This window comes from Desmodus rotundus, chromosome 1 (assembly GCF_022682495.2).
Source record: "Desmodus rotundus isolate HL8 chromosome 1, HLdesRot8A.1, whole genome shotgun sequence".
NCBI classification, from domain to species: Eukaryota; Metazoa; Chordata; class Mammalia; order Chiroptera; family Phyllostomidae; genus Desmodus; species Desmodus rotundus.
In genome coordinates this window covers 198412961-198438224 of record NC_071387.1, presented here as the reverse complement: position 1 = coordinate 198438224, position 25264 = coordinate 198412961, and the positions used below count along the sequence as shown (strand labels likewise).

The 25264-nt window shown below is 33.8% G+C and overlaps 1 protein-coding gene across 2 annotated transcripts in view; it reads left to right on the top strand.

Moving 5' to 3' along the window:
- ZFR (zinc finger RNA binding protein) overlaps positions 1–25264 on the top strand; it is an 82746-nt gene that overhangs the window by 31824 nt on the left and 25658 nt on the right. Inside the window, exons 7-17 of one of the 2 annotated variants that reach the window (XM_024578564.4) lie at positions 2617–2808; positions 3533–3824; positions 5970–6163; positions 7803–7922; positions 8774–8919; positions 13310–13472; positions 14481–14686; positions 15452–15602; positions 17293–17434; positions 22218–22315; positions 23182–23277. In XM_024578564.4, coding sequence (XP_024434332.1) covers positions 2617–2808; positions 3533–3824; positions 5970–6163; positions 7803–7922; positions 8774–8919; positions 13310–13472; positions 14481–14686; positions 15452–15602; positions 17293–17434; positions 22218–22315; positions 23182–23277 — 1800 coding nt within the window. The remainder of the gene's footprint in view (positions 1–2616; positions 2809–3532; positions 3825–5969; positions 6164–7802; positions 7923–8773; positions 8920–13309; positions 13473–14480; positions 14687–15451; positions 15603–17292; positions 17435–22217; positions 22316–23181; positions 23278–25264) is intronic. The other variant, XR_011650600.1, reaches the window with a different exon arrangement.

Here is a 25264-nt window from a genome sequence, read left to right as displayed (position 1 = left end):
AACTTAAAGTAAATTCAGCTGAAAAGTTTTATATTCAGATTAATTGGGATTTAGGGGAAAGATTGAATTTTTATTTCTTTTTTAGCATTTATAACTTGCTTTTTTTTTAAGCCTTTATACAGAGTTCTTCAACTTAAGACAGTTGGTTAATTGATTTCCCTAGCTCTTCAAGGTCCATTTTAAGTGTGTGTATAGAATTTTACAGCTGAAAAAGGACAACCATAGAGATCATTGTTTACATACTTGCATTAAAGATGAGAGGACTTTGTCAAATGTATTGTTTTTTGGAGTACATAAATAGCAGAAAAGAATTCTTTCTAGAATTTTAAAAATTCTTAAAATAAGTAATTTTAAGAATCTATAATTTTCAGGATAGTATTCTGATCAGACTGACTTTTATATATGCTTTATATAATATTACTTATTTCTGTATGATTTTCTTCATGAGGGAATAGGAATTCAGGGAACAAAAAAGTGTAGGGGAGTGTCTTTTTCAAAAATATCAACTAATGAAGCTTGTAGAACCTTTATTCCCACCCCCCACTTTTGGTCTTTTTTTTTTTTTCCGAGTTGCTACACCTTAAAATACGTAATTTAGGCATGAGTCTGTTTATAAAATCTAATGAGTTCAACTCCCTTCCCAACCTTGTTAATATTGTACTTTCCTTCAAAGTATCTAGTTTTATAAAAAATTTGATAAGCAGTTTGGCAAGTAATAGGCATATTATTTGATTGAGACCACATGTTGACTCTCTCGTAGTTTCTTCCACTTATATCCATCTCCCATCCCTACCCCATCTGTGTATGTTCTTTTTAATTTACTAGATTAGTTCTCTTTACTTTGTAATACTGAATTTTGGGGGTATTTTCAGTTACCAGCATCCACTGAATTACAGTCAATAAATCAATATTTTAATATGTGGCTAGTTAAATAAAACATTTTTTCTCCCTATTTTGAGTATGATAGGAAATGGTTTCATTGTGATTGCATAATTGAAGGAGAGGGGAAAGATGAGGAATATTTACAGTGACTGGGATTAAACATGAAAGGGAACAAGGATACTGGTCTTAGTGTGAGGAGTGTATCCTACTCTATAATGGCTGTTTAGAGAGGATAATGCTGTGAGTGGCAAATGTAAACCTGAGAGATTTATCTAATATGTGGCACCTTTATAGAAGGACAGACATGGCTGTAGGTGACAAGTTAAAAGCAGCATTTAGAATGAGTATATAAGACTGACCATTTTTGAAGAACAATAAAAAAAAAAAAAGACTAAATCAAAAAAAAAAAAGACTGACCATTCACTTGAGGTATCTGAATGGTTACACAAGGACAAGCCAAGGGTACTTCTGCACGTCAGATGCAGTGCCTTGATGGATTAACAAGCCTTAGAGAAAAATATTGATCCTGTGAGTTAGAGTCTAGGTGTGAACATAAGGAGGAGGAAAGTAGTTGATTCAGATTTAAGGGGTCATGGTTTCAGTCCTGGCTCTGTCACTAACTATGGCCTTGAGCAAGTCAGAGACCTTAACTTCTTTGGGCTTTCATTTCTTCACTTCTATGGTAGGGACTTGTCCTAAATAACTGAGGCTTTACCTGCTTCTTGGAGCCACTTAAGGCAGCTGCAGATGAGAGATGTCAAATGGCTGGGTCTTAGGTCTCCCTCTTTTGTTCAAAAACAGGAATTTTCCTTACTTGTGTATATTATTTATAGAAAGGATTCTCTTATTTAAAAATTAGAAAATCAGCTCTGAAATTCTATGAAGAATACATAATTTTATGCTAATTATGTCAATCTTAACAATTTTAAAAATAAAATATGAAAGAGTAACTATTTGGCCCCACTCAAGAATAAACAAACCAACCAGCAGTACATATTTACTTCCTCTCATTTTAATAAACCTACCTTCTTAATTGACAATTTTTAGTATATGATTTCACTGTTATGTTGGCTAGTATTACAATATTTTTCTTGCAATTATACAATTTTTACTGTTGTTTTTTTTTAAATATATAATCTTTATTATATTTTTTCCATTACCATTTAGTCCCCTTATACTCCCCTCCCCCAGCAATCACCATGCTGTTGTGTTTTAAATAGGCTTTTGTTTACGGTGGCAAGAATATTATGTGAAAGTGCATTCTGAGTTACAAAAGCCAATTTTGTAAATAAATATACTTGTTTATTAAGGGTCTTGTTACCATACATTAACTTTTTTTTCTTCTCATGATGTAGGTACATTCCCTCCCATCTTAATCCTATAATTAATTTCTTTGTGGAATGATCACTGTCTGGTATTCTCTATTCAGCATTATACATAAGCAGTAAAAGACACAAATTCTTGAAACTGAAAGCAGTTACCTTATATTGATATTATGAATGTGTGTGAAAATCCTTTGTAAATCAAAGTGTTAAATGTATTCTTGGTAAACAAGGTAAAGAGAATCATAGATGTATTAAAGTATGTAGAGTCCCATAGATTTTGTTAAATTGCATTTAAAATTGTTTAAGCCTCATTTTTAAATGAGTATTAGAGATTTGAGAATTGTATGATTTAAATGATTTTCTAACTAGAAAATTAATGAAACAAAACTTATCCTTTTGTTTGAAACAGACTTACAAAGAGCATTTAGAAGGACAGAAACATAAAAAAAAAGAAGCTGCATTAAAAGCCTCACAAAATACCAGCAGCAGCAACAACTCTACTCGTGGGACTCAAAATCAGCTACGTTGTGAGCTCTGCGATGTGTCTTGTACAGGAGCAGATGCCTATGCTGCCCACATTCGTGGTGCTAAGCATCAGAAAGTAGGTGTTGTTTTCTTTCCCCCCACACACCCGTATGTCTTACTTTGTTTTCTTTTACTTTTTAAAGGGGGTGAGGGGAGTAAAGTAAAAATGGCTCCAAAACTTTGAGTGTGTTAATAAGCCTTTTTTTTTTTTTTTTAATATTTTGTTTCTTTTTAGAGGGAGGGGGAGGAAGGGAGAAAGAGAAGAGAAACATTGATCAGTTGCCTTTTGCATGCCCCGACCTGGGGGCCTGGCCCACAACCCAGGCATGTGCCCTGACTGTGAATCAAACTGATGACCTTTCTGTTTGCAGGCTGGCACTCATTCCACTGAGCCACACCAGCCAGGGCTTATAAGCCTTTTTAATATGCTAATGAATATAAAGGTGACATCAAATAGTCATTGCTTCAAGAGGGAAAGACTGGAGACCTTTCTTTAAATTGAACTAGATCATTCTACAAATTGGAAAATTATATGTTTATTTTCCTTTTGTCATTCTTAAGTCTAGGTTGGTATGCATGTGTCCAAGTCATTTCATCTTTCTCTACCTTAATTTCCTCACTAGTAGTAGATGGAATATGTATCCAAATCTGCTTTACAGAAATTATTTTCAAAGTATTAAGTTTGTGTGTGAAGATATGTAACAAAAAATACAGTTTATATTTTAATTTTATAATGTCTTTTAGACAAACTTAAAAATCTAGACTCTGAGTTTCCTAACAAATGTGCTTTTATTTTGTAGGTGGTTAAATTACACACAAAACTTGGTAAACCCATTCCTTCAACAGAACCAAATGTTGTTAGCCAAGCTACTTCTTCAACAGCTGTGTCTGTTTCAAAGCCGACTGCCTCTCCTTCAAGCATTGCAGCAAACAATTGTACTGTGAATACTTCATCAATTGCAACTTCCTCAATGAAAGGTCTTACAGCTACAGGAAACTCCTCTCTTAATAGCACATCCAACACTAAAGTATCAGCAGTGCCTACAAATATGGCTGCCAAGAAGACATCGACACCCAAAATAAACTTTGTTGGCAAGTGCTAAAGATTCTTTATTATGTTCTTCCTAACTCAGTCAAAGTAACATTTCTTCTAGTCCAGGACTTACCTCCTGCTTATGTGCTTGTTCCTATCTCCTCCCTTCTTCTCTGGGACCTTGCTGAATCACATACCTCTATTTTTTTTCTTGACTTTTTAGTCCTCTAAAGGTTTCTTGTCACTTCCCTTCAGCCATGCTAGTATACCTTTGTCTTCCATAGTCTTAAATTTTAAAAAGATGTTTTCCCATTCCTTAGCCTCTCAAGCTGCTAACTTAATTCTTACTTTCTCTACTTCTTACTTCCTATCCAGTCCTCAGTCTGTTACAGTGTTTCCATTCTACCCTTTTCTGAAACTGCTTACAGGAGTCACCAAAGACCTAATTGTAAAATTCAGTGGCCAATTTTCAGTATCATTCAATTGGCCTCTTTAACATTTGACACAGTTGACTGCTTCAAACTTAAACCTTAATATATGTCTTTATCTCTCTATTATCTGTCTGCCCACCTCTTTCTCAGGTATCTTTATTGGTTCTCCTGCCTTTATGTTCATTAAATGGTGATGTTCCTAAGATTCTGATTCTGTTCTCATCTTAGTCTACTCACCCAGTATTCATGAGTGGTCTCATCCATTCCAATATGTGCAGTGACTTTAAAATCTTTTGGGCAAACTCAAAACCCCTATCTGAGGCTAGAGCTATATTTTAGCTATTCCCTGGTCATCATGCGTACAGCTTTATAGATGCCTACCAGTGTCTCATTCTGACCCATTGTCTCATCACAAAAGTACCATGAAATAATCTCATAAAATTGCTGATTTTCACTTGGTAAACTTGACTGACATTATTTTTTATTTATTGTCTCCTGTAGTTTTTACCTGATTCTTTTGTTTCTATCACTACAATATTTCTACCCCCCCCAGAAAATGTCTTCATAGCCACTGCCTTGTTTTTAGGCTTTCAAAGTCTGTTCCTCGGAGCTTTGTCTCATTGCATCCAGTTTCTAACACTTGTCAAAGTCATTTTATGAAAGTACATGTCAAATTATGTTAAACTCCTGATTAAAAGTTTTCAGTGTCATTCCCCTTGCCTGTAGGGAAAAAACTGCATTCTTTAATTATGTCATCTAAGACCCTTCAGATCTGGCTCCTGTCTCGTGTGTTGTCATCATCCCTACTGAGGTGGTAATTCATAGTGAATTACTGAGTCTTACTTAAATTTACTGTAGTCTTTTTAACTCCATATTGTTGTGCTGTTTTGTACATGCTGTTTTTTCTGTTCAGACATTCTCTTCTTTCTTCCTGGCCAGTTCATACTCATTACTCTTCTTGCAAAGCCCAGCTCAAATGTCATACCCTTGGTGAAGTCTTTTCTAACTGGATCAGGTTAAAGGGTGGTGGCTTCATTGCTTTACATTCCCACAATACTATATTCATACTTACTACAGCTCTTATCACATACTGTATTATAATACTTGTATCTTCTCTTCATTGTTGGCACCTCAAGGTACCTACACTGTCACTGTCCTAATATATTACCAGCACATAGGGCAGTGCCCAGTTCCCTGGGCAAAGAACTAGGGATACAAACATGAATAAGGCTTAGACCCTTCCTTTTCAAAGGGTTCTTGCTGTTCCCCTTTTTTTTTTTTTTTTTTTTAAGATTTATTTAATTTTTTAGAGAGGAGAAGGGAGGAAGAAAGGGAGAGAAACATCAATGTCCGGTTGCCTCTCATGCACCCCCCACTGGGGACCTGGCCCACAACCCAGGCTTATGCCATGACTAGGAATCAAACTAGCGACCCTTTGATTTGCAGGCTGGCTCTCAATCCACTGAGCCACACTAGCGAGGGTTTGCTGTTCACTTTTTAGGTACTTGATGTTATGAGAACTGTGGTGGGGACAGAGAGGATGGTTAGGTATTGGGTGGTAGAAAAGGAAAAAATCCAGACATGTGTTTCATCAATAGTATAAAAAAGCCAAGTGGTATGTGGGTTCTTCAAATTTTTGGTCAATTATATGTCAAGCAGGTATTTGAGTATTGGTAGAAAAGATAATTTTATCTGAAGTTTTTGTTGTATTAGGTTATATATATATTTACACAAAAAAGAAAGTAAAAGTCGTATTATTTTATGCTTTTTTAGGTGGTAATAAACTGCAATCAACAGGAAATAAAACGGAAGACTTAAAAGGACCCGAATGTGTTAAAAGCACTCCTGTCACTTCTGTACAGATTCCAGAAGTAAAGCCAGACACGGTGTCAGAACCAGTTACACCAGCATCTCTTGCTGCTTTGCAGAGTGATGTGCAGCCCGTGGGCCATGATTATGTGGAGGAGGTATTGATTTGAGAATACCATTGGTGTGAGATTAGATAAAGGGAAAAAGTATGTCACTTTGTTGTAGGCATGCTTTAAATGTAAAATTAAATTATATTCAATAATTTTAGATTGAGGTTATGAAGGAATATCAAAGGAATTTTTTTAAGTGTTTTTAAAAAGCATGCCCTTGACCTGGTTGGGTAGGTCAGTTGGTTAGAGCAAGGTCCCATGGACCAAAAGGTTTTGGGTTTGATACCCAGTCAGAGCACATAACCTAGGCGGTGGGTCCAGTCCTGGTTGGGGCGTGTATGGGAGGCAACCAAGTGATGTCTCTGTCTCTCCCTCATTGCGCACCCCTTCCCTGCCCCCCGCCTTCCTCTTTCTCTAAAATTAATAAATACATCCTGGGGTGAGGGTTAAAAAAAAAATATATATATATATATATATACACACACACACACACTCCTTTAAACTTGCCTAAGTGATATCAAATATTTTTGTTATCTATTTCCCTGCTAACACTATTCTTGTATCCTTCAGCTGTCCTGAACATAAAAATTTAAAAAATCATGAGCAACAAAAATTTTGAGTCAATATATTTTTTTATCCATCAGTTAGTTTCTTGTGTAAAATTAGAGTCGTTAATTAAAAAGATCCTTTTTATTTGGTTTTTCAAGCTGATTAGAAAACTCCTGTTTTATTGGAAAATAAGCTCAGTAAATGGAGGAGTGAAGGAACATCAGTCTTGATAGAAGTATTTGCTGTTGGTAGAAAGACTAACATAGAATGATGTAGCATTATTTACTCGTTACTGTAGAACATACATAAGTTCTCTGAACTTCAGTGTCCACATTTATAAAATTTGGCTATTCTCCAAGCTGTGAAGATTAAATAAAGTACCTAGCATATAGTAGATTCCCTGTCAAGTTATGGTGGGTTCTTTGTATACAAGGTGGAAAATTGGGTTAATGTAATTTATAAGTAGTACACATACAGTTTTAATTTAAAAGAGTAAGATTTGGTTATCTAAAAAAATATATACTGCCAGAACACCATAATTTCCAATGATAATAGTTAATTATGTAATTCTAAACTTCAGATAATTGCATTCAAAGCCAGTCTTTAAAGCTTGCACTAACAATTTGAACGTAGCATCCATCATAAACTTCTTAATAACATTCTAGTCTACTTGTCTTCCTAACTGGTTGTGCAATTAGAAAAAAATTGACATTGATTTTTTTTTTTCATGAAGTTACATGTATAAAATACTGAACTTTGTAGACATTTGTATACCAAAACAATGTCTTTAATCATGTTTATCTTCATCTCCAACAATAGTACCTGGTATTCAGTAACTATTTATTAGAGAATTTAAGGTATTTCATTGCATTACATGTAGAAAAAGGTATTAAAGTTAATCACAAAAGCTAACATAACTTGTATGCTAGTGCTTCAGTTAAAAGATTCTAACATTTAGATTGTTTTTATAGATTATCCTTTAAAAATTTATAAACATTACCTCTTTTTTTCCCCCTTACTTTAAACTCTTAATTTTTCACAGCATTTTTTTAATCAGAGATCTGGGAGGCCATATAAATGAAATCCTCAGCTGTTACATTCTTGTTATGATTTTTGGGTTTTTATTCCCCACATCAAGGTACGAAATGATGAAGGAAAAGTAATTCGATTCCATTGTAAATTATGCGAGTGCAGCTTTAATGATCCCAATGCTAAGGAAATGCACTTAAAAGGGCGAAGACACAGACTTCAGTATAAAGTGAGTAAAAATTTCAACTATTTTTTCTTTTTCTGTTTTTCAGTGTCTTGGAACATTCTAGATGTAAAACAAAACCTCTAAGTATCATAACTCTCTGAGTCAATGAACTCCCACTCTAAGATTAGTATATTATGTCTCAGATTCAGATGTTTGGCTCTTACTGATTAGTTTGTTATACTTAGGTAAGAAGATTATAACCATATTCCATCATTTTCAGTGACCGGCTAAATTGTAATATTGCTTGGATCAAGTGATCATGTAAGGGTACTTTCACATAATAAAGTGTTTTGAAAGGTCAGGTCTCTATTCACCTACTTTATTTTGGTAGAACTCCCACTAAAATGAATTTTCAGGTGAGGAATTCTTAATTGAAAACACTTCAACTGGTAATTAAATTTAAATATTGTATGTAAAATTTTTACTTAGGCTAGACTAATCTAATGCATTAGATCCATGTTTTTTCTTACAAATACACAGGTGGTGAAAATTAAAATAGTCTGTTAAAGGGCAACACTTTTCTGTGTAAAGAAACTTTAACCTCACACTCAGACATTTAGAATCATCTATTTACAAAAAAATAAAGGAAAATTAAATGACCTTTAGTTCCCTAAGGATCTCTTCTATTGATCACCACTGTTAGGGGCAATTAAAAAGTTTGTTGGTGGGAATTTTATTAATGTATTCTAAATCTTCTGATTCAACTTACATACTGATTTTACTCTTATATAATAGGAAATTTGCGACTAAAAGCCTCTATGATGAAAGAATATGTGGGATTGTATGAATTTGAAAATGTGTTGATTGTTGGGGGAGGTGTGCTAGTTTTTGAAATGTCTTGTCTATATTAACAGAAAAAAGTCAATCCAGATTTGCAAGTAGAAGTAAAGCCCAGTATTCGAGCAAGAAAGATTCAAGAAGAGAAAATGAGGAAGCAAATGCAGAAAGAGGAGTATTGGCGAAGACGAGAAGAAGAAGAACGCTGGAGAATGGAAATGAGGTAATATCTTTAAATTTTTGTAGCATAAGTAGTTCAGCCTTTGTTTTTGTTTCTGTTTTTTTTTTACCCCCCAGTAGTTCAGCCTTTCTTTAAAAAAAATAAGTAAACAAACTTGGCATTCTAAGTATGTGACTTGCATTCAAAGCAATCCAGATTTATTTAATGTACTTTTAAGTTTCACTTTTCAGGAAGATTCTAGGTCTGGAAAAGAAATGTATTAAATTAACTTAATGGCTATTCTAATATTTGACTAAGGCCTTGGTATCAAGAATTATGTGGTTGAGTGGTATCTTATACATATTAAATATATGAAGAAATAGTTTAATATTATAAATAAATGCCTGAGTTTAAAACAAGCAAAATAGAACATTTGGTTACATGCTAAAAATACTACAATTAAGATTTGGTTGAGTCTAGACATCTTAGTATGTTTTAAAAAGAAAGTTTATTAAAAAAACTTTAGAGGGTGTATGTGTATGTGTAAAATATATACAATGAGAAACATCTTCTAAAGACATTTTTGGTTTTACTGATTTAACTGCCATATCTTTAATGGTACAAGTCATGTACATTCACAGTTACGCAGCCATCACCACAATCAATTTTATTTTATTTTTTGTTAAGATTTTAGTTATTTTTAGAGAGGAGAAGGGAGGGAGTAAGAGAAGGAGAGAAACATCAATGTGTGGTTGCCTCTTGAGTGCCCCCTACTGGGGACTTGGCCAGCAACTCAGGTATATGCCCTGACTGGGAATCAAACCCTCAACGCTTTGGTTCTCAAGCTGGTGCTCAATCCACTGGAGCCACACCAACCAATATCACAATCAGTTTTAGAACATCTTCATCACCTCCCCAAAACACCAAAATCCATTTGCAACCACTGCCAATTTTTTCCCCAACCCCTCCCTGTACCCCCTAGGCAACCACTAATATACTACTTTCTCTGTAGATTTGCCTGTTCTGGAAGATTTCATATAGATGGAATCATACAATATGTGGTCCTTTTTGTTTGGCTGTTTTCACTTAGCATAATGTTTTCAAGGTTCATGCATGTTATCGTTTATGGCTCTACCACATTTTGTTCATCAATTAATGTACATTTGTGTTGTTTTCACTTTGGGGCTATCATGAATACTGCTCCTATGAGTATTTGTGTGCCAGTTTTGAAGTACAATTTTCAAAAATATGAACAGAAGCGTAATGTATGCATATTCTGTGTAACCCTTTCTTCATGGCAACATAGTATTTTCTTGTACAGAGGTAAAATATTCTTTATAACCAGTTCCATATTAGATATTTAGATTATTTCCAGTACTTCCCTATTATAATTACATTGACCATCCTTGAAGTTATATTATTGCATAAATCATGATTAGTTGCTAATAATAAGTCTCAGAAATGGAAATGTTTGATTCAAAGATACCCGTACTTCAGCCTGTACTAGATAGTATAACTTAGTGGTCTTTAAACTCTTTGGTCTCAGACCCTTTATACTTATGTGGATTATAGCCATCAAGATTTACTATGTTAGAAATTAAATCTGAGAAGTTTAAATATTTATGAATTTAATTTTAAAATGAAACTTTAACTGTATTTGTTCACGAGTTAAATATAACATTCAGTAATTATATTGTAATACTAGATTAAAAATAATAAATATAATATGGTGAGAATTAACTATAAAATAACTATTTCTTCCCCAGAATCATATAAATGACATTGTTTTACAGTTTTGCAAATCTCTTTAATGTCTGGCTTAAAAGACATTAAAACAGCATAATTCTCATATGTGCTTCTATGTTCAGTATGTCATACTACCACATTTTGCCTCCGGATAACTCCGTTGTGTACTCATACGAGAATGAGAATGGGAAAGGCAAATAATGTATGAACATTATTATGAAAGTATTTTTGATGTTATTGATCCCCTGCAAGTGTCTCAGGGACCATCTGGGGTTCCTGGATCACACTTTGAGAACTGCTGCTATCATTTATTAAAATTGCTGCCAATGAAGAGAGTAAAATGTGGAAGCCATTTTTCTTTCAATTTCAATTGTTTATATTTGGGAAATTGAATTTTTATTTCATGCTTGACCATTTATATTTCTTCTATGGTAAATTGCCTGTTTATTTTTTTACTTACCTGTTGTTGATTCATATAGACACTTCTTATGCTGTAGATATTAAGCCATTATTAATGTGTTATTTTACATAGTTTTTGCTCTTATTTATGTATTGATTTTTAAAATGTATTTAAATCTACTGTTCATGTTCTATATGAAGTTTCTGCCTTTGTAATTCATTAAAACTTCTCTATACCTAGATTATACAGTTCTTTTCTCTTCACCAATAGATATTTATTAAATACCATGTGCCAGAAGCATGTGACCTGACTGGGTATTGATATACAATACCAGTGTGAATTGGTAAACATTGGATAACCCTGACCGATATAGCTCAGTTGGTTCAGTGTTGTTCTGCAAAGCATTTGATTCCCAGTCGGGGCACGTGCCTGTGTTGCGGGCCAGGTCCCCAGTAGGGGGCACGTAAGAGGCAACCACACTTGGATGTTTCCCTCTCTCTCTCTCTCCTTCTCCCACCCTTCCCCTCTCTCTAAAAATAAAATAAATAAAATATTTAAGCCTTGGCTGGCGTAGTTCAGTGGATTGAGTGCAGGCCTTTGAAACAAAGGGTTGCAGGTTCAATTCCCAGTCAGGCCACATGCCCGGGTTGCAGGCCAGGTCCTCAGTAGGGGATGTGCGAGAGGCAACCACACATTGATGTTTCTTTCCCTGTCTTTCTCTTTCTCCTTCCCTTCCCCTCTCTCTAAAAATAAATAAATAAAATCTTAAAAATTAAAAACCTTTAAAATAAATAAATAAAATCTTTTTTAAAAAGAATAGTTTTTAAAATATTTTTCTTTAAAAAGAAAACAATGGATAATGGTCCTTGTTTAACTTAAACATCTTTAGTAATAATAGTAAACTATTTGAAACTTGAATGAACATAGTTTACCAGAGCCTTCCAGCTGTTTTTGTTCATTTTCTCCCGAGGCCTAAATAATAACGTCTGGTCCTAAGTTGGATGAGCTAAAAAAGCACTAATTATCCCCAGTCTGACAGAATTGGTAATTTCTACAGTGCTACTTGAGAAACATACTTCTTACGGTTTTTTTTTTTTAATCACTTAATTCTTTTTTTTTAAAATTTTATTTATTTAATTTTTAGAGAGAGGGGAAGGGAAGGAGGAAGAAAGGGAGAGAAATATCAATGTGTGGTTGCCTCTCTCGAGCCCCCGCCTAGGGACCTGGCCCACAACCCAGGCATGTGCCCTGACTGGGAATCGAACCTGCAACCCTTTGGTTCACAGCCCGCACTTAATCCATTGAGCTACACCAGCCAGGGCATTTCTTATGTTTTGTATTAAACAAATTTGTCTGGTAAAAGCTTATGGTTACAAAAATTTGCTTTAGTGACATGATTTCCCTTAGGAGTTATTGGTATCCTAGTTTGAAGCTGAAAGTGAGGATAGAAGTGAGAGTGAGATAATGAAAAGAAATTAGATTCTGAAAATGTTGACCCTTAAATCAGAGGCTATCTATTAGCTGTCCCTAGTTCAGGTTCAGGCCATGGTGATTTTATTAGGTGTACAAGGTATTTTTAAATCTGAACCAACAGTTAAAGACCAATATCAAAGACATTTAAAAACACTAAAATTTTTACCTGGTGATTTTGAGATTACAGCATGTATTACCTTATGGCAATAATTAATCGGAGCTGAGTCACAAGTGTTGGCTTTAGCCAGAACACACTCTTAATATTCCCAAGAATGAGACAGAATGTGAGTTGCCATTTATCATTGTCTTGCTCTGTTGTTATTCCTTATCATAGAGAAATGTCTTTGTCTCTACCTGTATCATAAATGGGGAAATTAAGGGTGGTCTTAAGAAGTTCTTTCTAAGAAAAAAGATAGGAGAGAGCACATTTCTTTGTATACAGGAAGAAATTCATGAAGATTTGCTTTGGATCTTTTCATTTACATACATTAATGGTTTGGCCACTTTAGGTAGACATTTAAGTTGGCAGTCTCTTCCTTAAATAGAGAGGTGGGAAGGAATTGAGATTTCTGATGCTTGTTCTTTCAACTTTGACCGTGGTCTAAAATTTTGTTTTGTTTTTTTCTCTTTGTATTCTTATCTTCTCTTTCACCTGCATTCACTTCCATTTACTTCTAAGTGAAAGCAAATAAGGGAAACCAGATACAGTAGGGAAAAAAAGGGAGGTGTTAGCAAGGCAGATTTGGGGTTTTTAATTGTTTTATGCCATTATTGGTGTAAGTTCTTGGGTTGTATTTTTTTTTATGTGCCTGTAATGTCACTCTCTTGTTTCAGACGTTATGAAGAGGATATGTACTGGAGAAGAATGGAGGAAGAACAACATCATTGGGATGATCGCCGCCGAATGCCCGATGGCGGCTATCCTCATGGTCCTCCAGGTCCGTTAGGCCTTCTGGGAGTCCGACCTGGCATGCCTCCTCAGCCACAGGGGCCTGCAGTGAGTGTCCACTTTGTTTATGTGGGGGTGAAAGTATAGAACTGGTTCAGCATTAGAAGGTAACAGTTTGGGGGCCTAATTCTTTGACTTAATAGTCTTGTAATCTTGATGTAATTTTTTCATCTGATTTAGAATTTTTCCTCCTTTTATTATAGGTTCTCACTGGCTATCTTTGTGTATAAGACTTCATAGAATTTCCATGAGTCTTTTCTTTCATTATAAGATAAATGGGACGAAAGCTCCTTTTACCAACATAAAAGATTTTCTTGCCTTTGTTGTTGTTTAGATTAGATCAGCAGGAACTGATTTATCTTTCTATTTCCAGTGGTTTAGAATCTTTTTTCCTTCTTTCAATCCTCGCCATCTAAAACCTACTACTACCTTATGATTGAGTGCAGGATAAGGGGTAGTATGTAAACAGTTCATGGTGTTAACACCAGAGTTGATGTATTAGGAAAACTGTAGGAAAGATCAGCATCTTAGAGTTTGTGTTCTGTGGAATGTAGGTAAAAGAAGGAAACCCCTTGGGTGTGAGGAAGATTTCATAGAAGTTTAGGCTACAGAAAAGAAGAGGATCTTTTGTTTGTTTTGTTTTCTAAATAGCACTTAGAAGAAAACAGCAAAATCCTCCTTTTTAACCTATTCTCTTTTGTCTTTACACAGAATAAGCATCTGAAAAACATTTTATTAAAAGCAAAAAATAGTTTCAGAATCATTTGGTTTTTGAAGTTGTGTCAAAAGTGTTGTCATAACTTTAGATGGTGTATATTATAATTTTACTTGTTTTAAGGCAAAGTATGTACATACATATATACTCTAGGTAGAATAACTGCATAGTTTCCATTTTTGCCTTTATTGAAATGGAAAAAGAGAAAAGATAGTTTAAATGAACATTTTGCATAATTGACTTTGTTGTTGAGAAGGTAAGACAACAATATATTTTAAAAGTTATAGTGTGCTTTTTCTCAGGAAACATTTTTTTAAGTGAAGTAACTTTTTTTTCTGTAGCCTTTACGTCGTCCTGACTCATCTGATGACCGTTATGTAATGACAAAACATGCAACCATTTACCCAACTGAAGAGGAATTACAGGCAGTTCAGAAAATTGTTTCTATCACTGAACGTGCATTAAAACTTGTTTCAGACAGTTTGTCTGAACATGAGAAGAGCAAGAGTAAGGAGGGAGATGATAAGAAGGAGGGAGGTAAAGACAGGTGTGTTTTCAGAGTTATCTACTTTGTATATTTTTGTTTTTCCTTACATGGACTTACTTGAAATAAAAGTTACAAAGACTGAATACTCTCTGGTTTGAGTCTACATGTCTTACCATACTTGGGTTAGATATCTGATATATTCAACTGCTTTTGATAAAATGTGAAACACACAATTCCATACAATCTCTAACCTTGTAAATTTATGCATTTTATTTAAATTTATATAAAACTATTTTGAGTCTATTAAAAACTACCTTTTTAGTTTTTTCTAATTGCATTCATCTGCTGTTCAGATTTTATTTATTTGTTGTATCTATCCTATATTCAGTCTTTGTTTTAGCAACTTTTTCTTTTATGCATTGACCATAAAGCGTGAATAAGTCCAAGCTTTAGCAACATCTTTCATTCAAGTTTTGCATTGTGGTCTATAACTTTTCATGCTCCCTTTATTTGGAAATATTTTAGACATGACTCTAATTCTAATTTGTAAGTGCAACACAAAATATATTAAAAATGACTGGTTCTAATTTGTAAATGTAACAAAGAAGCGTTAATGTTCTTTGCTTTTCAGTTGTCCCTGTGAGAACCTAACTCTTTATGTACTTATCTGTATTTCTTAACCTAAATGAAAAATACTTCTTAAAATATTGAATCTTTTTTACTATAGTTGAAAATTTTATAGGAGTTACTAATTTACTGTTGCATGTTAGAGACTATCATGGTTGTGGTTGAAAAGACAAATATCATAATTTGCTTTCACTGCAGAGCTTTAAAAGGAGTTTTGCGAGTGGGAGTATTGGCAAAAGGATTACTTCTCCGAGGAGATAGAAATGTCAACCTTGTTCTGCTGTGTTCAGAGAAACCTTCAAAGACATTATTAAGTCGTATTGCAGAAAAACTACCCAAACAGCTTGCTGTAAGTGTAATGGAAATGTTCATTTTTACCCTTTGCCTGGTTCTGAAGTTTTTGGCAGGACTACCTGTGCTTCAACTTAAAGTTGAAACAGCCTTTAAAATTTTGGCTTGACTTTCCATATTGAGTTTTATTTTTATTCTTGGTTGTGCAAATTGGTACAGCCATTTTCTACTTTGTCTTTTTAGGTTTTATAGTGCTGCTATTTGGTACAAAGCCATCTTATGAATTTATTTTAAAATGTAAAATTACATGTCTTCTTCCTTTTCTTTTTCCAAGATTTGAATCATCAGAGAGGAGGCAGTTGTTCAGAAAAGAAAGTGATTTTTTTAAAACACAGCCCATGTATAGCAAGCTTAAATTTTTTAAAAAATCATGAACTTCTTGCCAGTTTAGTTGAATACATGTCTTTAATAAAATATAGTCTTTCTGAGTCAAATTTCCCTAGTTTTCTGTGTTATCACGGTAGGAATCACTACTTTGGTGTCCATTTGGCAAATTGTGGCAGTGCGCTATTAATATAATATCTCCTTTTGGTTGTACAAAAGCAATTTTTTTAAGTTTGAATTTTTTAAGTTTTACTATACATTAACCTGACAGAATCTCAGACTGAGATTTAAAATAAAGATTCCTTGAATAATTTAATGTATGGAACTTTTTCCAACCTTGCAATTAATGAGGCATTTTTAAAAAGATTTTATTTATTTTTAGAGAGGGGAAGGGAGAGAGAAAGGGAAAGAAACATCAGTGTGTGGTTGCCTCTGGTGTGTCCCTTACTGGTGACCTGGTCCACAACCCAGGCATGTGCCCTGACTGGGAATCAAATCACTGACCCTTGGTTTGTAGGCTGGTGCTCAATCCACTGAGTCACACCAGCCAGGGCTAATTAGGCAATTTTAAATACAGTGATTGACATTTGAACCGTAATAGGTATTGTATAGTAATGAGTCAGAATAAATAGTACCTGACCATAGCAAAGCAACTAATAACAAAGGAATGATGAAGCACACTATGGAGCTTAAGCTGTGACAGCGGTGGTACTTACTGTTGTTTGCTTTGTATTACCATTGTTCCAGCTATGAAGTTTCTGATTGTGGGTGAATCTTACTAAGTATTAAGAGCCAGCAGAGTGGGGATTATTTACTTTTACCCCTCTGTTGAGGCTGCTAGGGCAATGTGGAGAGAAAAGAAGAGGTTTGAGGACCTTGAAAGAATTATTTAATTTTGTAAAAAGCATTTTGATCTTAATTGTGGTGCTTAAATTAGTACAACCACAAAATAAGAAATGTTATATCCTAACTAAATAATTAACAGTTAAACAATTAAGGGAAAAGCAGAATATTCTTTCCAAATCAGTCTGTGTTTATTGTACAAGTGAATAAGCAAGAGAAATAGAATTCTTCATCATTATCATCATAATTAACATTTATATAGTACTTATGTGCCAGGCTTGTATAGTTAATTCACTTAATCCTCCAACAGTCCTATAGGGTAGAATTACTGTCCCCATTTTACAGAAACAGGTAGAGAATTCTATGATATTTACATTTATTGCAAGTCCTCTCAAAGGGAGTAGTATTGTGATCTAGTCCTTATAAAATGGTTGTGTTCGTGAGAAAATGAGTCACAATGAAACTGCTTTGTCTGATAATGTAAAAGATCCAACTAATTTCTTGTACTCTTCATTATGTAGGTTATAAGTCCTGAGAAGTATGACATAAAATGCGCTGTGTCTGAAGCGGCAATAATTTTGAATTCATGTGTGGAACCCAAAATGCAAGTCACTATCACCCTAACGTCTCCAATTATTCGAGAAGAGAACATGAGGGAAGGAGGTTGGAAAGCCATTAAACATTCTATTTTCCTCTTAACTTTTTTTCATTTGCCTACTCTTTAAGATGGCATTAAGCCCTAGAAGGCAACATGCTGGCATTACATTTGAATTTGATGGATTTAACCTATATAGCAACCAGTTTTACTTAAGATCGTTTCTCAGAAATTAAATGTTCTTTTTAGTTATGTATTTTTATATAAAACACTCATGGTATTATTGATTTTCTTGATTTTTTTTCTTTTCTCACTAACCTCAGATTTCTGGAAAAAAAAAAGTTCAAAATCATTCTTACCAGCATAGTCGCATCACATAAAAAAAATTAAATGTTGCTAGTAAGGGGCCATGAATTGAACTACTTTTTCTTGCCTTGTCTTACACAAAGACGAGAGTTTCAGAAATAAAATTGGTTAAATACTCCTAAGGTATATTTTTAGAGGCATTGTTACATATGTAATCATGAATTTGGCTTGTCCTGTGGTAAAAGTATTTCTAGTTCTCTGAGGTTGTTCTTTGGTTTGGATTGCTTTCATAAATGCAGAATATCCTAATGCACATAGATTTGGGCATTTGACCCCACTATTATACTGGAGATACTGAAAAATAAATAGCATAGGTGTAGTTAGTGAGTTAGTACAATTCAGGATTTACTTTACAATTGTAGAATATGAAATCCTGCTGGTGCCAGCAATGTTGCTTTAGGGACTGTTCTGTAACATTTTCAAAGCTTCAAAAGCTTAAGCCAAAAAGCATGGTCAGTGTCTGCCATATGTTGGTTCTGTTGTTTTATGGGTCAGATAAAATTTACTTTGTTTCCTTTCATGTTGTTTTTGTATATCTTGATGATTATGGAGTTACAGTCTAATATTTGTGATATACAGGAGAAAAGAGTAACATATTGAATATTAAAATTTTTCTAAAATAGCATGAGTAGGTTCTCAATTACTGTCACTTTAAACTTGTTTTCTTACAGCAAAGCAATGTTTTTACAGCACTGGGCTTTCTACAACCCAGAAAAAGAACATTTCGTTAAAAACGTCATTGGGAGACTTGTCTAATTTTGTGTACTTTGTATATACACCATATCAGGACTTGTATGTTCTATGAGCTTTGCGTCTTATAAATAAATGGGTTTTGTGTAAAGGATCTTTTATATGAACATGAATTCCATTCAAGGTTTGGCTGTGGATATTGCTGGAAAAAACAGTTCCTGAGTCAATTCATATGCAGCATGTGACTCTTAGGATTTGGAAAAAAAAAATCTTCAAATGTGATATACTATAAATAAAAGTTGCTATATTTAACAATGAAATTATACTTGTATAACCAATTAACTTTATTTCAGAGCATATTTTGCCCAATTATATTTAGGCTGTTTAATCTGTGCAGTATCAAGTCATTTTATGTTGCAAAAGTCTAAAGTCAATGGTATCATATTTGTAGTAGTTTTAATAACCCATCCCTTCTAAAGGAAACAAAATTATATTTTTGTCTGACCCAGACTTGATATAGAATTATTGTTCTGAATTTCATAAATATTACGTTGAGAGAAATGATCAGTCCAAATTTTTAAAGATTTTACTTGAAGACACTGAGCTGAAAAAAGTTGGATGTGCAAAAAGTGTAGAAACATTGATAGAATATTCCTTGCTGCAGATAACTGCAGTAAACCATGTCTTTAGCTTCATTATGAAGATTGCTTCTTTCTTGCTGCAGAATAACGGTATGTATTCTATCTCACTGCAGCTCCCAGTGCTCTGTGTCTTAAAATCATTTAAAGCCTATAGCTTGCTTTGGGGAGTTAGTTCAGGGGGTAAGGAAGGCTTTGCCGGAAGAGTGATTGTAAATCACTAGACTTGAGACTTGCGCATAGTGTGGTAGCCTCTTTAATGCGTAACAGTCCTATTTAATACTAAAAATTATTTACAGGAAATGATTAAATTGTCCAAATAACTGTTAAACGCACGACAGATCTATTTTATGGTACTGTGTTTGACAGTTAAGTATTAAGTAAACGTTTAATTGACTTGAAGCTTGAAATGTTCAAAATGCTCTAACCCTTGCTCCAGAGTGTTTTCTGCAGCAAGTCAAGTATTGTATGTGTTTTTTTCCACCTGTAGCTTATCAGGCCCGGTCCAAAGCCTTCTAGCAGAGGGGATTGATTCCTGTCAGGGGTTGCTGCCAAGACATCGGAAGGATTTTTGACCAAGGTTTTCAAAAGCTCAGTGTCACACCTGCCATTTGATTAAGAAGGGATTTTGGATGCAGAGCCTGGCATTTATTTGTCCTTTGTGTGGCTGTTTTGTTTTGTCATTGTCTCTTCTAGAATTGAGCAGTGTTCACACTAGTTTTTAAATGGTTGGGTGGATTATATATTTTACATAACCATGTTAATTTAAATTAATATATTCCCATTAACTTTTAATCATAAAGTAGTGTGGACACAGCATGTTTTCTAACTGGTGATTAACCCCTTAAAGTTTATGAAATACATTCATGTAGAGTAAGAATTTGCTTTTTTTATTTTTTAAATAAATTAACTGATTTTTGTTTTGTTTTAAGTGGGTATTAGGAAACGAGAATGATTTTAGTACAGTATATCTAAGGGGTTAATCCACTTGAAATATAAATGGGTGCAAAAATCCACACTCTAAATTTAACAGAAATTTTCTAGCTCCTAATTTGTTTTTAAATTGCAATAGGTGTCTTGACATCTTTAAAATTGTGTTAATAATTAAATTTTTCAAAGGTATGGATGTTTGTTTGCAAAAAAAAAGTTCCTTACATATTGGAGGAAATTACAACATTCTGAATTAACATTAGAAATTGAGAAACATTTTTAGAAAGAAATTACACATTGTCACCTATTTGCATTCTAGCTTAAGCAAATGTCAATAAATAAGTAGGGGCATGGAAAGAGCTTCTATCAGCATGTTCTGTAACCTTGCTTTGGGAAGTGGGGTTTTTTTGGTGGTGTTTCTTTTCCTTTCTTTTTCACTTCCTTAGTTGGCTGTGCTTTCCTGTGTTTCTTTTTCTTATATCAGAGTAGTTCATTTCTCATGTTCAATATATTTCTAGATTCAGTAGTTGGTCTTGCAGGTTTTAAATTGTTTATTGCTTTTTAAAAATAACTAATATCTTTATCTTGGTAGTTTCTTTTGAGTACCCCGATTCCTCTTAGTGTTTATTCTTAGAGTACTGCATCCTTTGATTACCTGTAAATCTCCCTTCAAAGATGTCTTTTGAAAAATTTGTGCCATCTGATTATTTAGGGAGTAAGAACTTACAGTAAAATGTCCAGACAGGGCATAGAATTCTTTATCACTTTAAAATACATGTTTTTATATGTTATCTACTCAAAATATGGACAAGTGTCTCTTAAGATTTCTGTATGGTCATATAAAATGTACAGTCGCTCTGGTCAGGTGTCTGAGTTGGAGTGTCATTCTATAAACCGCAAAGTTGCTGGTTTGATTGCCAGTCACGGCGTATGCCTGTGTTGCCAGTTCGGTCCTAGTCCTGGTGTGTACAAGAGAGGCAAGCACTCGATGTTTCTCTCTCACATCGATGATTCTCTTCCTCTCTTTCCCTCCCTCCCTTCCCCCCTCTCTAAAAATCAATAAGCATATCCTCAGATGAGGATTTAAAAAAAAATAAGGAACTTGCCCATAGTTACAGTAGTACTCTTAAAATAAAATCATCTTTAACTTTTTCTTTTATCATACATTTTTCCCCCTCAATAATTTATTAAATTATAATTGTAAACGTCCCATGATTTTTCTGTTCTTTAGCCAGAAGACTGTTAAATTCAATAGATTACTTGCCTGGCATATGATTTCCCTATATTTAGAAAATATTTATACTCTAAAAAAATCATGAAGAGTTGTGAATTTGATGGACTTGCTATTTACTTGTGAATAGTTCCATTAGCAAGTTTACTGTTATATTTAAACATTTTACAGATATGTTTAGGTGAATATGTTAACTTCTTGTCCTGGTTTAGGTTCAGATTTTCATCTCAAGTTTTATGTTGCTCATTTATGTTTTAATATAATAATATGTTTAAACTCAATTATAATAACCTTGGACCCTACATATTATCAAAGCATTCGTTTACTTCATCTTTTCTATCTCTATACTTACTCTATTTAACCATGCTAGTTCCTTTTGCCCTTTTCTACATTATCCATTGTTTTTCTCCAGTTATTCTTTAGAACACTTTATGGGAACTTTGGATTTTAAAGGGCATTTCATATTCCCTTTCAACTAAAAAGCTCCTTGTGGAAGAGAAAGTGTTGAACTCATAGAAATGCCAATTTTTGCTGCTTTATTTTTTCTATGGTTATTACTGTGTTGTCATTCCATATTTATCATTAATTCTTTGCTATATTAGCCCCAGAATAACCTATGACCATTTACAATACTGAACAAACTCAGTAGTTTATTGTACATCCTCATTTATTAAGGTGGATTTTTGTGTTCCCTCTTGTCTTGTCATCTTTGTGCTGGTGCACTGTGTCCAGTAATCCTTCCTTTTGGATTTATTTTGGTGGGTTAGGGCTTATATTTGCAGAAATTATTATATTTTTTAAATTAAGAGTTTAGTTCTCCTTTTGGTCGTCCTGTTGGATTATGTAAATTTGTTGAAAATAATCTCCTGGGTACGTTAAAGTACTGATAAACTCTCAAATGGCTTGTGTGACACTGATGCTACTTTAAGGAAGTGTCTTGCTCACCTGGTCAAACACCCATTCCTCACTGCATTTTGCCAATTCAATCCATTTTAGATGTAACCTCGGGTATGGTGAAAGACCCACCGGACGTCTTGGACAGGCAAAAATGCCTTGACGCTCTGGCTGCTCTACGCCACGCTAAGTGGTTCCAGGTTCGGAACATCATTTTACTTTTTTATTGTAGCCTTATGAGAGAGTAGTTCAGTACAACATGTTTAACTGTGTTTAAACATTGCAAAAGATTGCGCAAGCAACACTATTTTAAATTAAATTTCAGAAACTATGTTAACATAGAAAGCTGGGTTTGAAGATCTGCATATTGCAGTTACTATTAATTTGATAATGGATTTAGAAGTTTTGAGGGTGTTTTGTAGTTTGGGTTTTTTTATTTTTATTTTTAATAGCTATATTTAAAGTTGACTTGTTTAGGAACATCACATGTTTGTGTATATATATTATATTCCATAAGGCTGCAGATTAACTTTGCTTTAAATAATGGAATATGTGTTTAAAGCTTTGTGTATAGTTTTAAGATTTTTTCCCCTCTTTCTCTAAGTTAATAAGTGTAGGGAGTGAAAGGTGAGGAAGCAGCTGTTTGGTTTAGTGACTTTGCAGTCATGCAAAGGCACAGAAGGGAAACCAAACAGATTTCCTTAACCTTTCAGTCCCTAGACAAACTTTTTAGCTCTTTACTTTTTCTTTTATTTCTACTGTAGGCAGATTTTTTTTTTAAGTTTACTGATTTAAATGATTACAGGTCAAGGTTCACAGGGTATCAAGAAATATTATTCTTGTATAATCTGTTTACTTTGACCTAAAATACCAGCTTTTAAATACTAACCCTGGCGTAAAATATTGCTGTAAATGGCAGCTCATTGAATCCAATTCCAAGTGTGATTATTTTTGTTTTGTTTTTATCTGAGCTTCCATTGAACAGTGGTATTTTAACTTTTTTTCATCAAGGGCTATTTTCAATATTTCTAAGATTAATTCAATTGGTTTTTGTGTTGCTCTCAAGGCTAGAGCTAATGGTCTGCAGTCCTGTGTGATTATCATACGTATTCTCCGGGACCTTTGTCAGCGAGTTCCAACTTGGTCTGATTTTCCAAGCTGGGTAAGTAGTATGTAACTATATAGTGTCAAAAATGAATATTTAGGAAATATTTCTACAGTTTTTATAGTCTGACTTTGTACTTAACTTTATTTTCATTTCCTAAAGATAGTTTCTTTCCTCTCTAGTGAGAAATCTGGAGGTATTAGGGTTTTTAATTGTCTGAGAATTCAGTATTTAAAGAACTGCACTTGATGTTTCTTTTTGTGTTTTTTTTTCTGGTCTCAAGGTGTTAATCATTTAAATTAACAGCATTTATTAATTGGCTTTTACATACATAGTGGATCCAAAGACTGAAAGTGAGAGTTATTAATCTTCCTTGCAGGGTTCTGTTGACATTTTTTGTAAGATGATGGATAAGGTTAGGAATTTTAAAAATTCAGAAATATACATTATTCAGAAATAATGGATAGTGGTAGGACAATCAAATAATGCAGAAAGGTACAAAATAGGAAACAAAATCCATATTATTGAAAGCAGATTATATCTTAACAGTTTGTTGTGATTTCTTCCAGGAAAAACAGGCATGCATATACATCATATATGTTCTATTTTTATACATGCACAAGTATCTGTTTGATATTTTAACCTTTTTGGTTCCTGAATAGAACAGGTTCAGATAGAAAGGATTTCATTCAGAAATATAATTGAACCCTTTGATTCCAGAGTTGGGGTGATTAGTAAGAATTGTATAGCCAGGGTTACCTTAAGTCTTCCTTCTTCCTCCTCCTCCTTCCTCCCCGCAATCCTCCTTCTCTTTTTCCCTCCCTCCCTTCCTCTATAGGAGTGATCATGCTATTTGCATTATTTGCATTATCCTTATCAAAATACATCTTGGAGCTCTTTGGGAAGGGCACAGTTGGGTGTGCCCTATTCTTTGCATTTTCTACATGGTATTCCCTTTGTATGGACATGCCATATTTTATTTAACTGGTATCTGTTTCATGTACGTTTGGGTTGTATGTAGTGTTTTGCTGTTAAATCTTCATATAGTTGTCGAACTTTTTGGAGTATTATATATGTGATAAATTACTAGGGCTGCAATTTGAAGGTCAAAGAACATGTGCTAATTGTTCACCCAAAAGTTGGATCATTTAAAACTTCCAAAAACTATGCTGGGTGGAAGAGGGTTAAGTGGGGAAAATTGGGACAACTCTAATAATAGCATAAACAATAAAATATAATTTTTTTTAAAAACTTCCAAAAATTGTTGGAGTGATCCTTCATACCCATACTAACTGTGGGATATTATCATAGTTCTTAACAATATAATAAGTAAAAAATGGTGTCTCGTTTTTGTTTTGGATTTTTTTATAAAGAATTATTTATTGATTTTCGAGAGAGATTTATTGCTCCACTTATTTATGTATTTATTGGTTGCTTCTTGTGTGTGCCCTGACCAGGGATTGAACCCACAACCTTGGTGCCTGGGAACAAGGCTCTAACCAACTGAGCTACCCAGCCAAGGCTCATTTTATAATTTATATTTCTTTGAGTGATTGATGACATTTGTAATTTTTCTCCTTAACTGCCAGTTCCTTTGTTAATCATCATTTTCTTAATAATTTATATTCTTTCTATAAGAAGTTAGCTCTTCCCTGTATTGAAAATTACTTTTTCTGATTTTTTATTTGCTTTTCAACTTTATGCGATTTTTGCTATATAAAAGTTTTAAAATTTTTACAAATTCTAACTCATTAACCTTTTATGACTTCTAGGTTTTGTATTCTACTTACAAAACCCTTGTGTATTTTAGGTTATAAATCAGTTCACATATGCTTTCTTCTAGAGCTTTTTCCCTCATCAAATTATATTTTTCTATAAGTGCATATACATATTTTAATGCCTCTAAAGCTCCTAGAAGGATGTATTCCAACTCACTTGTGGTTGTCTCTGAGCAGTGGGAGGAATGGATGTTTGGTTTTTACTAGGATAAAATATACATCTATTGGTTGTAAAATTAAAAATTAATTTAAAAATTATAAATGAA